The 19,700-nt window shown below is 43.5% G+C and overlaps 1 protein-coding gene across 4 annotated transcripts in view; it reads right to left on the reverse strand.

The window, feature by feature from the left end:
* pkd1b (polycystic kidney disease 1b) overlaps positions 1-19,700 on the reverse strand; it is a 243,206-nt gene that overhangs the window by 139,476 nt on the left and 84,030 nt on the right. For all 4 annotated transcript variants that reach the window (XM_072558141.1, XM_072558142.1, XM_072558140.1 and 1 more), the window contains exons 16-19: positions 16,900-17,059; positions 12,641-12,775; positions 9,080-9,224; positions 5,351-5,938 (exon numbers count right to left, since the gene is read on the reverse strand). In XM_072558141.1, coding sequence (XP_072414242.1) covers positions 5,351-5,938; positions 9,080-9,224; positions 12,641-12,775; positions 16,900-17,059 — 1,028 coding nt within the window. The remainder of the gene's footprint in view (positions 1-5,350; positions 5,939-9,079; positions 9,225-12,640; positions 12,776-16,899; positions 17,060-19,700) is intronic.

Below are 19,700 nucleotides of genomic sequence, written 5' to 3' on the forward strand. Positions count from 1 at the left end.
CCACTTCTCAGGCCATTGGCCCGTCTGGTCCAGATTCCTGTTGTAATCTGAGGTAACCCTCTTCGCTGTCCACTACTCCAATTTTGGTGTCATCTGCAAACTTACTAACTGTACCTCTTATGCTCGCATCCAAATCATTTATGTAAATGACAAAAAGTATAGGGCCCAGCACCGATCCTTGTAGCACTCCACTGGTCACAGGCCTCCAGTCTGAAAAACAACCCTCCACCACCACCCTCTGATTTCTACATTTGAGCCAGTTCTGTATCCAAATGGCTAGTTCTCCCTGTATTCCATGAGATCTAACCTTGCTAATCAGTCTCCCATGGGGAACCTTGTCGCACACCTTACTGAAGTCCATATAGATCACATCTACCGCTCTGCCCTCATCAATCTTCTTTGTTACTTCATCAAAGAACTCAATCAAGTTTGTGAGACATGATTTCCTACGCACAAAGCCATGTTGACTATCCCGAATCAGTCCTTGCCTTTCCAAATACATGTACATCCTGTCCCTCAGGATTCTCTCCAACAATTTGCCCACCACCGATGTCAGGCTCACTGGTCTATAGTTCCCTGGCTTGTCCTTACCACCTTTCTTAAACAGTGGCACCACGTTTGCCAACCTCCAGTCTTCCAGCACTTTGCCTGTGACTATCGATGATACAAATATCTCAGCAAGAGGCCCAGCAATCACTTCTCTAGCTTCCCACAGAGTTCTCGGGTACACCTGACCAGGTTCTGGGGATTTATCCACCTTTAACCGTTTCAAGACATCCAGCAATTTCTCCTCTGTAATCTGGACATTTTGCAAGATGTCACCATCTATTTCCCTACACTGTATATCTTCCAAATCCTTTTCCACAGCAAATACTGATGCAAAATATTCATTTAGTATCTCCCCCATTTTCTGTGGCTCCACACAAAGGCCGCCTTGCTGATCTTTGAGGGGCCCTATTCTCTCCCTGGTTACCCATTTGTCCTTAATATATTTGTAAAAACCCTTTGGATTCTCCTTAATTCTATTTGCCAAAGCTATCTCATGTCCCCATTTTGCCCTCCTGATTTCCCTCTTAAGTATATCCTACTTTCTTTATATTCTTCTAAGGAGTCACTTGATCTGTCCTGTCTGTACCTGACATATGCTTCCTTCTTTTTCTGAACCAAACCCTCAATTTCTTTCGTCATCCAGCATTCCCTATACCAACCAGCCTTCCCTTTCACCCTGACAGGAATATACTTTCTCTGGATTCTTGCTGTCTCATTTCTGAAGGCTTCCCATTTTCCAGCTGTCCCTTTACCTGCGAACATCTGCCTCCAATCAGCTTTTGAAAGTTCTTGCCTAATACCGTCAAAATTGGCCTTTCTCCAATTTAGAACTTCAACTATTAGATCTGGTCTATCCTTTTCCATCACTATTTTAAAACGAATAGAATTATGGTCGCTGGCCCCAAAGTGTTCCCCCACTGTCACCTCAGTCACCTGCCCTGCCTTATTTCCCAAGAGTAGGTCAAGTTTTGTACCTTCTCTAGTAGGTACATCCACATACTGAATCAGAAAATTGTCTTGAACACACTTAAGAAATTCCTCTTCATCTAAACCTTTAACACTATGGCAGTCCCATTTGATGTTTGAAAAGTTAAAATCCCCTACCATAACCACCATATTATTCTTACAGATCGCTGAGATCTCCTTACAAGTTTGTTTCTCAATTTCCCTCTGACTATTGGGAGGTCTATAATACAATCCTAATAAGGTGATCATCCCTTTCTTATTTCTCAGTTCCACCTAAATAATTTCCCTCAATGTAATTCCAGGAATATCCTCCCTCAGCACAGCTGTAATGCTATCCCTTATCAAAAATACCACTCCCTCTCCTCTTTTGCCTCCCTTTCTATCCTTCCTGTAGCATTTGTATCCTGGAACATTCAGCTGCCAGTCCTGCACATCCCTGAGCCATGTTTCCGTAATTGCTATGATATCCCAGTCCCTGTTCCTAACTATGCCCTGAGTTCATCTGCCTTCCCTGTTAGGCCCGTTGCATTGAAATAAATGCAGTTTAATTTATTAGTCCTACCTTGTCTCTGCCTGCCTTGACTGACTCATGTCTGTTCTCAGCTGTACCCGTCTCAGATCAATCTCTTTCCTCACTATCTCCCTGGGTCCCACCCACCCCCACCTTACTAGGTTCAATCCTCCCAAGCAGTTCTAGCAAATTTCCCTGCCAGTATATTAGTCCCCTTCCAACTTAGGTGCAATCCGTCCTTCTTGTACAGGTCACTTCTACCCCAAAAGAGACTCCACTGATCCAAAAATGTGAATCCTTTCCCATACACCAGCTCCTCAGCCATGTATTCATCTGCTCTATCCTCCTGTTCCTGCCCTCACTAGCTCATAGCACTGGGAGTAATCCAGATATTACTACCCTTGAGGACCTCCTTTTTAAATTTCTACCTAACTCTCTGTAATCTCCCTTCAGAGTCTCAACCTTTTCCATTCCAATGTCGTTGGTTCCAATGTGGACAAAGACCTCCTGCTGGCCCCTCTCCCCCATTAGAACATTCTGCACCCTCTCTGAGACATCCTTGATCCTGGCACCAGGGAAACACACCATTCTGCTTTTTCTCTGCTGGCCACAGAAATGTTTGTACCTCTGACTACAGAATCTCCTAACACAATTGATCACTAAAGCATCTACATCCTTCCTATAAGAAGGTGACCAGAACTGGACACAATATTCCAAGTATGGTCTTACTAGGGTTTTATAGAACTGCAGCAAAACCTCGCAGCTCTTAAACTCAACTCCTCCCTTAATGAAAGCCAAAACACATCCACCTTCATAACAACCCTTTGAGAGATCTACAGATGTGGACCCCAAGATCCCGCTGTTCCTCCACACTGCTAAGAATCCTGTCTTTAACTCTGTCTTTCAAATTCAACTTTCCAAAATGAATCACTTCACATTTATCCATGTTGAACTCCATCCGTCACTTCTCAGCCCAGCCCTGTATCCTGTCAATGTATTGTTGTAGCCTCCAACAGCCCTCAACATTATCTATAACACCCCTGACCTTTGTGTCATCAGCAAACTTACTAACCCACCCTTCCACTTCTTCAGCCAAGTCATTTATAAAAACTACAAAGAGCAGAGGCCCAAGAACAGATCCCTGCAGGACACCACTGATCACTGACCATCTGGCAGAATAATTTCCATCCAGTACCATTCGCTGTCTTCTTTTGGCCAGCCAATTCTGTATCCAGACAGCCAAATTTCTCTTTACCCCCACACGTGTCTGCGTGGGTTTCCTCCGGGTGCTCCGGTTTCCTCCCACAGTCCAAAAATGTGCAGGTTAGGTGAATTGGCCAAGTTAAATTGCCCGTAGTGTTAGGTGAAGGGGTAAATGTAGGGGAATGGGGCTGGGTGGGTTGTGCTTCGGCGGGTCGGTGTGGACTTGTTGGGCCGAAGGACCTGTTTCCACACTGTAAGTAATCTAATCTAATCTAATCTAAACCTCCTAACTTTCTGAATAAGCCTGCCATGGGGAACTTTATCAAATGCCTTACTGAAATCCATATATACCACATCCACTGCGTGACATTCGTCACCTTGTCTTGTCACATCCTCAAACAACTCAATCAGGCTTGTGAGGCATGACATGCCCCTCACAAAGCCGTGCTGACTACCTTTAACCAAAATATGTTTTTCCAAATAGCCATAAATCCTATCTCTCTGAATCCTTTCCAGTATCTTGCTTGCCACTGATGTAAGACTGACTGGCCTGTAATTTCCAGGGATTTTCGTATTCCCTTTCTTGAACACAGTAACAACGTTCTTCTCTCTCCAATCATCCAGTACCAATTCCGTGGAGAGTGAGGAATCAATGATCATCACCAGATTGTTGCTCAATCTTTGAAAGACAAACAACACAAAGTAAACTGATGGAACCTTTTCTATGGGGTAGGGGTCCTGTAGTGTTGTCACTCAGCCAATTTGCTGTATCTTTGCTCCTGTTCCTTTTGTTTTCCTCACAGTCTGTTGTATGACACTGTATAGAGGTCTATGAACACCACATAACAGCATTACCCTCAACAAACTATTACGTTGCCAGTTCAAATAATTCCAGCATTGAAATTCAATTTTCTTTCAGAAATCTGTGCTGTTTCCCATAATTCTTCCATATAACTATTAATTCTCTGCCAAATTATTGTTTGTAGAAGCATCTCCACCACTGAGTTAAACTGACTGGTCTGTAATTGCTGAGCTTAGCCTTACAAACAGTAATTCCTCAATTCTGGAGCAGTAATGAGGGCAGGAATACTTACAGTGTCTTTCTGAAAACCTCACCATGGTTTTGGATCTGTCTGATTGAGCTGTGCAAGTATCTTGAGTGTCAGACAAACACAGGCCCAGGATATGCGGAGTGTGACCATCAGAGGCAGTCTCGCATAGTGAGAGAGGACTGAATCCAGGACTCCTTGTGCCCCATGATTGGTCAGATTAAAATGGGCAATGCACCCTTCCTGATTGGCATTACCCTCTATCCAGGATGGCCCTACAGACTGCAGGAATTGGAGGTCTTGTGGAAAAATCAAAGAGAAAAACCTGGAGGAATATGAAACAAATGCTACAGCAACAGTACAGAGCCACTGCCTCCCTCCATTTTAATGGACTCCTTCCTTCTCAGTCATCTTTAGCTGAGATCAGGGAATCCAAGGCCTTAATGTCTTTTCCCTTTCTACATCGATGTGTGCATTGACTAAGCACCAAGAACAATGGGAGGGGGTGGTATAGTGGTAATGCAAACCAGGTTAATGTTCTGGGGACATAGGCTTGAATCCCACCACAGCAGATTCAATAAAAATTTGCTAACTTAACTTATGGAAGCTAACTTAACAATAGAATTGTTACAGCATTGAAGGAGGCTATTTAGCCCATTGTGGCTGTACCAGCTCCTTAAAAGAGTATCATTATGTAATATTTATCTCTGGCTTTATCCCAATATCTTTGCATATTATATTTTTAACAAAATCATCATTCCATGCCCTTTTGAATTCCTCAGTTAAACCTGCCTCCACCACATTCCCAGGCACTTCCTAAGAGAGACCATGTAACCACTATTAATTGTTGTAAAAACCCATTTGTTTCATTAATGTCTTTTACGGAACAAATCTGCCATCCTACCTGGTCTGGCTGACATGCAAATCCGCAGCAACATTGTCAAGCTATAACTGCACTCTGAAATGCTCTAGCAAGTCACTCAATTCCAGGGCAAGTAGGGATGAGCCATAAATGCTGGCCCAGGCAGCCACACCCATAAACAAAAACGATAAAATACAGAGAAAGATGTACCTATCAGGGTGAACCGCAGGCCAATGTGGAGCCCAGCTGCACGGTTACTGTTGACAGGCCGGATGGTGAAATTCACACTTTCTCCAGGACTGAGAGTCCTCACTGTCTCTGCATGTTCCAATTGCTGGGGTCTCCGGTCTGAAAGAGTAACACGGATGGACCTCTCTGCAGCAAGGTCACTGATTGAGAGTGGAAGCCCTTGTGGGCTGCTCAACTCCATAGATCCAAGATGGGTGGAGACACTGTAGTTGCTGATGGTGCCTCCTGGGAAAGGATTGACCCTGAGGCTCATTGTTAGCTGGATGAGCTCACGGTTTGCTGACAACTGGCTGGATAGTGCTGGGGGGATGTGGAAGAGGCATTTCTCACCAGGCCAGGAACACAGCAGGTTGAAGGGGTCCACTCTTTTCCCCTGCACATCAATCTCAGAGACAGATATCAACAAGGGCTCCTCATTGAAAACCCGAGAGCGCATGAGAGACTGGACGAGTTTGCTAGTCAACTGGAAGATGGTTGCTGAAGTGACCAGATCATCTTCTCGCTGGATTCTGTTATTTGGACTAACCTCAATCGCAGCCATTGCAGCACCTGCACAGAGCAACAGAAAACAAAAGATTGGTGAAGCAACACATTGTTCAGGCAGTACACTGACAAACCCTGGGAGAGGGGCAGGGTTTCACCAACCCCATGGTGAGTTACTGGAAATAAACCCAGGAGTGAAAGTCAGGGAATGGGCAGGAAAAACTCAGGAGAGACTGGTGAGAGTATTGGAAAGAGACCAGAAAGGTGAGGACACAGTAGCTAAGGTAAGTGACAGACACTTCATAGTCTCCCCTTCTGTACTCTGGATTGAAGCTGGGTGGTAGGACTAACCTGAGGGGATAGGACCTTCAGCAGGGGTGGGTCCTCGCTGAGGGAACAGGACCTTGAATGGTAGGACCTTGAGAGTAGGGGACAGGGTCTTGAGGAGGGTCAGGGCCTTCAGGAGGGAGCAGGACTTTGCTGAGGGGTTGGTCCTTGGGGGGGTGGTGGGAACATGTCAGCTTGTCAGCAATGTCCTCATGCTCCATAACACATAGGGCTTGAGAATGATGCACGACAACCTGTCTCCCTGAGGGGTAACTGCTGCCTTCCTGAGGAGGAAGGAGTATAAGCTGCTGCCTCTGTGTGGTGATGCTAAAGCACAGCCACTTCATGGGACCTGGGAGGTGGGTGTAGGAGTGGCCCTCCATCTCAGTATAATGCAAGCTGGAGTTCACCCCAGTTAGTACCCTGAGAGATTGAGTCAGTTTACAAAAGGCAGGCTCTGAGTGATTATATGTTCATAAAGAACAAGCCTGGTATTTATATAATTTCCTGGGATACTCTCAAATGCTATCCAGCAAACATCATAGTTCTGAAGTGTTGTTCCTGTGGTAAAGCAACAAATAAGGCTGCCAAGGTCCAGGCAGTTTGATTTTTCAAGATATTGGTTGGTAAATAAACATTGGGAAAACTTCACATTTCTACTTTGTAACAACATTTGGGATCTTTCACATCCTCAGTACTGCAATGGAGGGATCTCTCAGACTCCATGACACTTCCTCAGTCTGCAACGAAGTGTTCCCTCAGACATTGTGGCACCCCCTCAGTATTGCAATGGAGTGTCAGCTAAGAACTAAGTGGCACTTTTTCATTCTCCTTAGTCATTCATGGGACCTAAATATCACTGGCTGGCCAGCATTTATTTCCCATTCCAAGTTGTTCTTGAGAAGGTGGTGGTGATCTTGTCGAACAACTGCAGTCCACGTGCTGTAGGTTGGCCTACAATGCCATAAGGGAGGATATTATATCAATATGATCCAGTGACAATGAAAGAACAGAGATATATTTCCAAATCAGGATGGTGAATGGTTTGAGGTGGTGGTCTTCCCATGTATATGTTGCCCTTCTCCTCCGAAATGCAAGTTGTCTTTGGTTCGGAAGGTGCTGCCTAAGGATCGTTGGGGGTGAATTTCTAAGTGCATCTTATAGATAGTACACACTACTGCTACCAAGTGTCGCTGTAAGAGGGAGTGGCCACTTATGGGTGTGACGCCAATCAAATTGGCTGCTTTGTCCTTGATGGTGTCCAGTTTCTTGAGTGTTGTTGGTGCTGTACCCATCCAGGCAAGTGGGAAGTATTCCATCACGTTCCTGACTTGTGCCTTGTTGATGGTATGCAAAATTTGGAGAATCTGGAAGTGAATTACTCACTGCAGTATTCTTAGCCTTTGACCTGCTCTTGTAGCTACTGTGAATATGTGGTGAGTGCAGTTGAGTTTCTGGTCAATTGCAACTCTCAGGGTGTTAATCGTTGGGGATTCAGTTAGGGTAACACTACTGAATGTCACGTGGCAATGGTTAACATGGTGATGGTCATTTGTCTGGCATTTGTGCAGTACAAATGTTATTTGCCACATGTCGACCCAAACCTGGATTGATGAAGTAGCTGAAGATGATTGGGTCTAAGACACTACCCTGAGGAACTCCTGTTGAGATGTCCTGGAGCTGAGATGATCGACCTCTGACAATCACAATCATCTTCCTGGTACGACTCCAACCAGCAGACAGTTTGGTACCCATTGATTTCAGTTTTGCTAGGGTTCTTTGATGCCACATTCAGTCAAACATGGCCTTGATATCAAGGGTTATCACTCTTGCCTCACCTCATGAATTCAGCTCTTTTGTCCATATTGAAACGATGGTTGTAATGAGGTCAGGAGCTGAGTGGCCTGGCAGAACCCAAACCAGACATCACTGAGCAAGTTATTGCTGAGCAGGTGCTGCTTTATAGCACTTTTGATGACACCTTCCATTACTTCACTGTTGATCGAGAGGAGGCTAATACGGGAGTAATTAGCTGGGCTGGATTTTTCCTGCTTTACATGGATAGGACATACTTGGGTAACTTTCCACGTTGTCAGGTCGATGCCAGTGTTGTATCTTTGCTGGAAGAGCTTGGCGAGGAGAGTGGCAAGTTCTGGAGCACAAATCTTCAGTACTATTGCCAGAATATTGTCAGGGCCCATAGCCTTGGCAGCATCCAGTGCTTCTAACCATTTCTGGATATCAAATGGAGTGAATCAAGTTATCTGAAGACTGGCATCTGTGGTGCTGGGACTTACTGGAGAAGGCCAAGAGTGATCATCCCTTCAGCGTCTATAACTGAAGGTTGCTGAGAATGTTTTAGCCTTACCTTTTGCACTACGTGTTGGGCTCTTCCATCATTACGGATGGGGTTTTTGTGAGGTTCCTCCTCCATTGACACTATCATTCATGACTGGATGTGGCAGGACTGCAAAGCTTAGATCCGAACCATTGGCTGTGGAATTGCTTCACGCTCTCTATCATTTGCTGCTTATGCTGTTTGGCATGTAAGTAGTCCTGTCTGGTAACTTCATCAGATTGACACATCATTTTTAGGTATGCTGCTCCTGAACCCCTGCAAAGTTGCACTGGAATCTCAGCTCGGACTATGTAGCATTCCCTTGGGCACCACACTGGAGCATACACATAGACACTGCAGCATTCCCTTGGACTGTCACTGACACTGGACTGTCAGCTGAGATTTATTGCTCGAGTCTTTGGAGGGAATATTGAATCCCTCCACCTTTGGCTCAGCTTTCCACTGACACCACACGCTTGTAGTCAATGTGAAGCTCACCCTGTCCCAATAATGTTACACTGACACCAGCAGCTGCTAGTTACCTAGGATTCTCAAAATATTTCTTCCAGTTTCACTGGGTGTGGCTGATCCTTGAACTGTCTGATTTCCAATGATGTCAATCATTTGTCGGGTCATCCTCAGACTTCCCTCCAGCCCCTGACCCATTATAAACTCTTCAGGAAAAGTCTGTGGGAGAAAGTATTGAAGACAAAATGAAAAATTGCTCCATGTCATCAGATATGAAAGAATGAGATACTCTAGCTCCATATAATAAAGAAAAACTGGAAGAAATTCTGGTATGATCCCAGCTAATGATAATATTGGACAAGTCAAATCACAGAATGAAGCCTGGCTCAGTAGATTTCTTTTTATCTTAAAACATTTATTGAATAGGCATCTGCACATTTTTTTAGCAATAAAACAAGTTTTTACAATAAAATTGAAAAGGTCTTAAAAGACTCAGCGAAACAAAATTTTCATCTATTCTCCAATATTATATTTATAGTTGTATAGTTTTGCAGTATACTTTACAATTTCACTTCCTGAGAAAGTACCCCTCCATCTTAAATCTTTAAGTTCAATACAACTGATTCTTCACAGTCATTTTCCTGTGAACTGTGAAGGCTTCTTACTTGAGTACTCACAAAACCTAAAGCTGAAACTTTCTCACTCATTTAATAATCTGCAAATTTCTACCCAATCACTTTTGTACTTGCTCAAATTAACTTTGTACAAAGATAACTTATTTCTTGATCTTCTTTCTGGGCAGAAAATAAGTTGCACTTCTGACCCCACTCAGGTATCCTCAAAACTGCTCGAAAACTTTCATTCTCTGCTTTGGATAAAATCAATCCTTACTTACCCCAAAAGACAAATAAATTAATGGTCCTCAAGTTTTCACACTCTGGTTTTAAATCTAGCACAAACAAACCAACATTCCAGGGGTTCTCTGCTCTCTGAGACAAACTAAATTTCGTCATAGTTCTGCAAACAGCAATTGGCCGAGTTACTTTTCAAACAGTTCACAAACGTAACCAACACTCAATGAGAGAGAGAGAGAGAGAGAGAGATGGCAGAATTTGGTGGTGCAGAAGAATCAGTGTGTTCTGGTACATGGATCACAAAACGTTAGCATTCAGGTGCAACAGGTTATCTGAAAGGAAAATGGAATGTTGTTTTTTATTGTACGGGAATAAAATATCAAAGAAGGGACGTTTTGCTACAAAGTGCTGATAAGACGACAGCTGGGGTACTGCATACAGTCTGAACTCCTAACTACAGAAAGGACATAATAGCATTAGAAGCAGTTCTGAGAGGGATTGCTGGAATTAAAGAGTTATATTATAAGGAAAGGTTGGATAGGTTAGGCCTGTAGCCATTGGCCTGCGAGTGGTGATGTTATTGAAACCTATATGATTCTGCAGGGATTCGACTGAATGTATTCTCAGACGACTTTTCCCTCATGAGGAAGTTTAGAACTACAGGACAATTTTTTTTTTAAAATGGAGTCTACATTCAACATAGATGAGGAGAAATCTTTTCTCTCAGTGGGTGCTAAACTGTGGAAAACTCTTCCCAGACAGCAAAGGAGATCAATGATTGAATACTTTTAAGGTAGGATTATACTGGATTCTTGACTGACAAGTTAAAAAAGAAGACAGCAAAGTAGAGTTGAGGCTGCAGTCAGACCAGAGATGATTTCATGAAATGGAAAAGCAGGTTTGGGAGCTGAACGGGCCACACCTGCTCCCAGTTTGTTATCTTCATGTGAATCACACAATGGCCTCTACCCACAAATACCTGACCTCCTGCAAGCTCAAACTTTCTTCAAACCCATGCCATTGACATATGTCTAGTACCCTGTAACTGCAGCCATCCTGCTCCATTCTCTTCCTGTCACTCTCAAGCTTCCTTTCATTTCTTTCAACATCCTGTTTGTTCACCCCAATCATCTTGGAGCTTCTATTTATCACCTTTGAACCATGGCCACTGACTCCTGACCTTCCAATTCTCATCCTTGAACTTCCTGCTGTCATCCTGAAGCCACAATCCATCATCCTCAACCTTCCCTGTATATCCCTCAACCCTCCATCAGAATTGGCAGAGTCGATTCTATGCTCCATTCTCTTTAACAGGACTTTGCAGATAGATCACGGAACATTTAAGATTGAACAGTACAGGCCCTTTGACCCTCAATGTTGTGCTGATCTTTCATCTGACTAAGATCAAACTAACATACCCTTACATTTTACTATCATCCATGTGCCTATCCAAGACTCACTTAAATGTCCCTAGTGTCTCTGATTTTACAAACATTGCTGGTAGTGCATTCCACGTACCACTACTCTGAGTAAATAACCTTGTCTGATATCTCCCCTAAACCTTCCTCCAATCACTTTAAAATTAGGTCCCCTCGTGTTAGTCATTTTTGCCCTGGGAAAAAAGTCTCTGGCTATCCAATCTATCTGTCCCTCCTATCATCTTGTCCGTCTCTATCAAGTCACCTCTCATCCTTCTTCGCTCCAATGAGAAAAGTCCTAGCTCCCTCAACCTCTCTTCATAAGACATGCTTCCAAGTCCAGGCAGCATCCTGGTAAATCTCCTCTGCACCCTCTCTAAAGCTTCCACATCCTTCCTATAATGAGGCGATCAGAATGGAACACAATATTCCAAGTGTAGTCTAACCAGAGCTCTGTAGAGCTGCAGCATAACCTCGTGGCTCTTAAACTCAATCCCCCTGCTAATGAAAGCCAACACACCATACACCTTCCTAACAACTCCATCAACTTGGGTGGCAACTTTGAGGCATCTATGGACATGGACCCCAAGATCCCTCTGTTCCTCCACAATGCCAAGAACCCTGCCTTTAACCTTGCATTCAAATTTGACCTTCCAAAATCAATCACTTCACATTTTTCCAGGTTGAATGCTATCTGTCACTTCTCAGCCCAGCTTTGCATCCTGTCAATGTCCCATTGCAACCTACAATAGCCCTCCACATTATCCACAACTCCATCAACTTTCGTGTCATCAGCAAACTTACTAACCTACCCTTCCACTTCCCAATCCAAGTCATTTATAACAATCACAAACAGCAGAGCTCTTCTGACTCAAAGTAAAGGGCAATATTACTGAGCCACAGCAAGGAAGACAGAGACACAGTGAGAGAGACGGAGAGACTGAGAGAGACAGCTAAATCGACCTAAACAGTTAGAATGTGAGAGAGACTGAGACACTCAGACTCAGAGAAAGAGTAACAGAGAGTGATAGAGAGTGAGAGAGAAAAAAAGGGAGAATGAAAGACAGTGGGAGAATAAGAGACAGAGACAGAGTAAAAGACAAACAGATTGTAAACAAGCAAGAGAAAATAAATAAGAGGATGTCAGGAAAATAAAAGGAAAGTTTGACAGAGAGAGAAGAGTGATCAAAGGAAGAATGAATGAGAGATTTGGTACTAACTGAGTGTGAACCAAGGAGAATGAGGATGACGTCGTCCAGTGAGTGTATTTTGTCAGGAATACAACCCGAATGCAGTGAACCTACACCATAGTGAGCATCACAACCAGTTTCACTCTGAAGTCGAGAAGCTATAGGTTTCTCACCGCACACTGAGCCAGTGCTGCACTGATCTGGCTGACATCCTCCAGAGTTGTGACCGTCAGAGAGATCAGTGCTCGGGTTATATTACTACGGATGGTGATTCGGTCCTTCAGGTCTTGCTCACGGTGCCTGGAGCACTGAAAACAAAATGAAAACCAGAAATCTGAAACCCCCGTTCAACCAGAACACTATCACACAGCAAAGCATGCTCTCTACTTGCTCCTTGTTGAGCTGGACTTTAAATGTTTTTACCAAGTTGGTTATAGAGGCGAGGCAGTGGAGTAATTGTAACTGCAATGAGCTAATAATTCAAGAACCCCAGAACAAAGTCCTTTTAGAGGGTACAAAGAAGGCTCAAAGAGCCATAGAGATTAAGTGATTCAATTGTGGGCGGCACGGTGGCACAGTGGTTAGCACTGCTGCCTCACAGCGCCGGAGACCCGGGTTCAATTCCTGCCTCAGGCGACTGACTGTGTGGAGTTTGCACGTTCTCCCCGTGTCTGCGTGGGTTTCCTCCGGGTGCTCCGGTTTCCTCCTACAGTCCAAAGATGTGCAGGCCAGGTGAATTGGCCATGCTAAATTGCCCGTAGTGTTAGGTAAGGGGTCGATGTAGATGTAGGGGTATGGGTAGTGTGGACTTGTTGGGCCGAAGGGCCTGTTTCCACACTGTAAGTAATCTAATCTAATCAATTGTTAGAGAAATAGACGGATATTTCCATGGTCACAGAATCCCTAGAGTGTGGAAACAGGCCCTTTGGCCCAACAAATCCACAACAACCCTCCAAAGAGTATCCCACCCAGACCCATTTCAATACTTTATTTTTACCCCTAACTAAAAAAATCCCTGAACACTATGGCCAATTTAGCATAGCCAATACACCTAACCTGCATATATGTGGATTGTGGGAGGAAACCAGAACACCCGGAGGAAACCCACGCAGACATGGGGAGAATGCGCAAACTCCACACAGACATTCGACCAAGGCAGGAATTGAACCCAGGTCCCTGGTGCTGTGAGGCAGCAGTGCTAACCACTGAGCCACCATGCTGCCATGAATAGTCATAGTTGAGAATCCAGGATGGTGTGTTGTCTCCTCAATGTCAGGGTTGAGGATGTGACTGAATGGCTGCAGGTCCCCTGAAAGGAGATGGGTAAACAGCAATGTCCGTCAACACATCGATACTAATGACACAGGAAGAAAGACGGATGTGGTCCTGCAGCTAGGATTTATGATATATGATATTAGTAAACAGTATCTCAAACATTTCAAATTCTTAATTAGTGCCAGTTCCACATGTGAATGAGAATAGAGTAGGACAATGCAGTTGAAAGTTTTGGTTGAAAAGATGGTGCAGGAGGAAGGCTAAGATCAATCCCCTGGCGAGATTATTTGCTAGGGCTTTCGCGAAGCATTTAAACTAACCTGTTCCAGGTGTGGGAACCAGGAGTTCATATAGCAAGGGAATATAAAAGTGCAAAGAAGAAGAAGGCGTTTGGTATGCTTTCTTTTATTGGTCAGAGAAATGAGTACAGGAGTTAGGAGGTCATGTTGTGGCTGTACAGGACATTGGTTAGGCCACTGTTGGAATATTGCTCCTTCCTATCGGAAAGATGTTGTAAAACTAGAAAGGGTTCAGAAAAGATTTACAAGGATGTTGCCAGGGTTGGGGGATTTGAGCTATAGGGAGAGGTTGAACCGGCTGGGGCTGTTTTCCCTGAAATGTCGGAGGCTGAGGGGTGACCTTCTAGAGGTTTACAAAATTATGAGGGGTATGGATAGGATAAATAGACAAAGTCTTTTCCTTGGGGTCAGGAAGTCCAGAACTAGAGGGCATAGGTTTAGGGTGAGAAGGGGAAAGATATAAAAGAAACGTAAGAGGCAACCTTTTCACACAGAGAATGGTACGTGTATGGAACGAACTGCCAGAGGAAGTGGTGGAGGCTGGTATAATTGCAACATTTAAGAGGCATTTAGATGAGTATATGGATAGAAAGGGTTTGGAGGGATATGGGCCGGGTCCTGGCAGGTGGGACTAGATAGGGTTGGGATATCTGGTCGGCATGGACGGTTGGACTGAAGGGTCTGTTTCCATGCTGTGCATCTCTATGACTCTATGACTCCATACCAGTGTCTCAAACAGTAAGGTATTGGACTTGTGATAATTCCTACAAGGCTTATGGGGAATCACTAATTAATCTTCTCACAGAGTTCAGAGTATGAGTTCCCTTGGTAACAGGCCGTAGCCCGCTCATCTGGAACTCATGCACCCAGCCTTTTATAAAGGAGATCACCTCTTCCATGGTTCTGTTCGAGCCCAGGTGTCCTTGGAGAAGAAGCACATATGCCTATCAACACTCTTGATGCCATTAGGGTATGGTGGGCACCTCAAAGGATACAGTGCTTTATTTTCCCCTCCAACTTCATTTTGATTTAGCCCTTTCTCTCTCTCCCTACCTCCCCCTCACATTTGATGATTTGCATTCGCTGTAATGAGCTTTGCATGTAAACACTAAATTGGCTACATGGGTGATGTATTGGTGGTAGTTCAAATGAGTCGGAGTGATTTAATAATGGGGTAAATGCTGTTCAGTTGTGTGTAATAGCACTTCTGGACATAAAAAAATAAGCCGAGTCAGGGATGAGTCTGCATAATTGTCTGTCATGGGATACGTACATCATGAGTTGTGACTCTATTTCGGTATTCAACAAATAAAACAATATTCCTTTCCAGTCAGGCTTCCTGAGTTATTACAAGTTGGATTCAACATTAATGGGAAAGGGATTAAGTCGAATCTAGTGTCATAATAAAGATAGTGAATACATAGAATGTGTTTGATTAGATCTTCTGAGTTACTGAACTCAAATGGAAATATAATCTTGTTGTACTAACAGAGACTGGCTTCAACGGAGGGCAAACCTGGGTGTTTTGCTGATTATATCCAGTTTTGATGCATTATAAACTATGAGGAGGCCAGTGGATGTAGATAAGTGGCAGAATGTACAGATTAGGTGACAATCAATTTGGAGAAATGTGATATATTCCAGTAGGAAGAACTTAGAGGGTCAATTCTAACCGGTGTGCAGGAGCAGAGGCATCTGGGCATATATGTGGTGGCAGGGCAGATGGAAAGAACAGTTAATAAAACATACAGTATGCTCAGTTTTATTAATAGGGACTTAGAGTTTCTGTGTCTGGGCACCGCAGTTTCGGAAAGTGTGAGGATTTATAGATTTAGATTAGATTAGATTACTTACAGTGTGGAAACAGGCCCTTCGGCCCAACAAGTCCACACCGCCCCGCTGAAGCGTAACCCACCCATACCCCTACATCTACATCTACCCCTTACCTAACACTACGGGCAATTTAGCATGGCCAATTCACCTGGCACCCGGAGGAAACCCACACAGACACGGGGAGAACGTGCAAACTCCACACAGTCAGTCACCTGAGGCGGGAATTGAACCCGGGTCTCTGGCACTGTGAGGCAACCGTGCTAACCACTGTGCCACCGTGCCGCCCACGGTGTAGATGGTGTAGAAAAGATTCAAGAGAATGATTCCAGGGTTGAGGAACTTCAGGTACATGGATAATTTGAAGAAATTGGACCTTTTTACCTTGGAGAAGAATAGTCTGAGATGCGTGATCGCAGGATTCAAAACCTTTGGGAGTAGCAGGAAAAGTTGCCCTTGAGAACTGTGTGCATCCCTGGCAGACAAGTGATTGGAAAAAAAACACATGTTTTGGAAAGAGTGAATCTCTGAGAAGCTGCTCCCCCAATCATAGAGCTCATTTCTTGAGGAGCAGCAAGAGAGTTAGAGAGGGAACCTGTGATTGGCTGAGCAGCAATGGAGGGAGAATGTGGACCCATGACTCGAGGAATGAGATTACAATGCCAATAGAGATTTCTAAGGTTTTGAAGTAGCACTGGAGGAAGAGTGATCATTTCCAATTCAAGCACATTTTCTTAGATGAGAAATAGCTGAAGGAACTTAACTCTGGCTTGAACAATGATCCCTATGGAAATCTATGATTTACTTAAAGTCATTTCACTTAAAGTAGTGCTTTACAGAAACAGAATCTGACCTTTAATTAAGAATTACTTGTAATGTATAATATATTAGAATACTGTTATGTACCTTTGCGCAAGTTAAGCTTTTTTTAAAATCTCAATAATGACAAAAAAAATTAGAGCTCTTGAGAACTGAGCTCTTATAAAACTATAGCAAGTGAAATGTCCCTCACTACTTTAAGTCCTCACCTGATTGAGAGCACTGATGAGAGTGACAGAGTATGGGATCACCTCACTGGGATCACCCTGTTGAACCAGGCCCCACAGCTCTGATTGGCTCTTGTGTCTCAACCAATCAATGACACTGTATGATCCCATGGAGAAATCTGGCATCCACACTGTCAGAGTTCTGTCAGATGGGCAAGAGTGAGATGGTTATGTAGAAACATAGGAACACATAGGAATTAGGAGCAGGAGTATCCAATTCAGCCCTTTCTGCCCGCTCCATCATTTATTATAATCATAGCTGATCTTCTCAACTCCATTTTCCTATTTGCTCCCCCATAGCTATTTATCCCACTTTTTACCAGAAACGTATGTATTTCCTTCTTGAATCTATTGATTGATTGTACCTCCACTGCACTCTGCAGCAGCAAGTCCCACAGGTTCAGAACCCTCTGAGAGAAGTACTTTCTTCTCATCTCAGTTTGAATCTCTTACTCTATATCGACGACCTCTTGTTTGAGACTATCCCACAAAGAGGGAACCATCTGTTCAGTGTCCACCTTATCAATCCCCTTTAGTAATTTTTATATACCTTGAACAGATTCCCCCTCATTCCTCTGAGCTCAAGCAAGTGCAAGCCCAAGGCATTCAACTGCTTCTTGTCTGACAGCCTCTTCATCCCTGAACTGCTTCCAATGCCATCCCATTCTTTCTCAAGTAAGGAAACTAAAGTTGGACACAATATTCCAGATATGGTCTCACCAATGATTTTTATAATTATAACAATAGATCATTATTTTATAATCCAGTCCTTTTGAAATAAATGCCAGAATTTCATTTGCCTTTCTTATTATAACCACTTCCCTGCGATTCACACACCAAAATGCTTAGATCCCTCTGCATTGACACATTTTGAATTGGCTGTCATTTAAATCATAATTTGCCCATTTTTTTTGGCCAAAATATACAACCATGCACATTAAGCTCCATCAGCCAGAATCTAGTCCATTCTCCTAGCTGATCAATATAAACATTTTATCTCCTCAACTCCACTTGCTTTCCCATTTATTTTATTATCATCTGTGGATTTTGCTATATTACACTCTGTCCCTGCTTGCAAAGAATTTATATAGATTGTAAACAATTGAGGTCCAATAATTGAAACCTGCAACACCCCACTAGTTGCAGTTCACCATCCCAAGAAGAACCCATTTATCCTGACTCTCTACTTTCTGTCAGCTAATCCTCTATCCAAGCCAATATTCTACCCTTATCCCCCTCGGATCTAATCCTTCAGATCTGTGTATTATGCGGTACCTTGTCAAATACTTTCTGGAAGTCTAGATATATCACATCCACTGGATCCTCATCACCCACATTGCTAGTTACATTCTCAAAGAGCTCCAACAAGATTGTCAAGCACGACTTGTCTTTCATAAAACTTGATGAGTTGAGATTTGATTTTTCAAGTGTTCAGTTATCTCCTCCTTTATGACTGATTCCAGTAATCTTCCCACTACATAGGTCAAACTAACCGGTCTAAAGTTTCTCACTTTGTTCCTATCTCCTCTATTGAATAAGGGTGTCATATTAGCATATTTCCAATTCACTGGTACCTATGGTTGGTCAGAAATTATCAGCAACTGTCACATCTGATATTGTGATTCTGTGTCATTGAGATTCAAATGCAATTATTGCTTTGTGTTGGCTCATTGATGTCTCTTCAGCGAACCAACACATTAGCCTCCAAATCCACACCATCTTGCTCACTCCTAATGCCTTCCAACATTGACCAATAATCCAAACAAGATATAAAGAATGACTGCAGGTGGTTTCCTGATGCTGAATGAGAGCCGAAACTCAAAATCTGGATTAAGAAGGATTTTGAAAAAAGGTCAGCACATTTATTCATCAATAATGCATGCCAGGAGGCGGAGATGGAAGTGAAGTTGGGATTTACTCTCAGGTCTGATGACCCTCAGGGCCACATAGCTTGCTGGAAGTTTAATTGCCTTGCTTTGTGGGTCAGGTACTGGAGGGTAGATGTTGATGGTAGAAGTGTCACACAGTAAGGAGCCAGTCAATTCAGGGGAAAGAAAGCTGAAAGAAAGCTATTGTTGATCTGGTTAAAACGCATTTGATGTTGGGCCATCCTGTAAAATAAAAAACTTGGATATTCAGCCAATTTGGAGAAAAAAAACTAACATGTCAGCACAGATACAATCCTGTTTATCTGCTTTTAAAAGTTCAGTTCACAGCTGGCAACACCATTGGGACCATGTCCAAACTGAACATAGCTACATATAAAATAGGTGCAGGAGTAGGCCATTTGGCCCTTCAAGCCAATAACAGCATTAAATGAGCATGGCTGATAATGCAATCGCAGTATCCCATTCCTGCTTTCTCTCCATACTCTTGACCCCTTTGGCCAAAAGGGCCATGCCCAGCTCCCTCTTTAATCTATCTAATGAACCGGCCCAAACAGCTTTTTGTGGCAAAGAATTCCACAGGTTCACAACTCTCTGAGTGAAGAAATTCTTTCTCATCTCAGTCCTGAATAGCTTACCTCTTATTCTAAGACTGTGATCCTCTGGTTCCAGACTTCCCCAAAATCAGGTACAAAGTTCCCTGCATCTAGCCCATCCAGTCCATCAGGATTTCATATACGTCTGTGAGATTTCCACTGATTCTTCTAAATTCCAATGAGTACAAGCCCATTCAATCCAACTTTTCTTCAATCCTGCCACCCCTGTTAATTTAGGGTGTAGGCTTGCTCGCTGAGCTGTAGGTTTGATATCCAGATGTTTCATTACCTGGCTAGGTAA

This window comes from Chiloscyllium punctatum, chromosome 39 (genome assembly GCF_047496795.1).
Source record: "Chiloscyllium punctatum isolate Juve2018m chromosome 39, sChiPun1.3, whole genome shotgun sequence".
In the NCBI taxonomy this organism is placed as follows: Eukaryota; Metazoa; Chordata; class Chondrichthyes; order Orectolobiformes; family Hemiscylliidae; genus Chiloscyllium; species Chiloscyllium punctatum.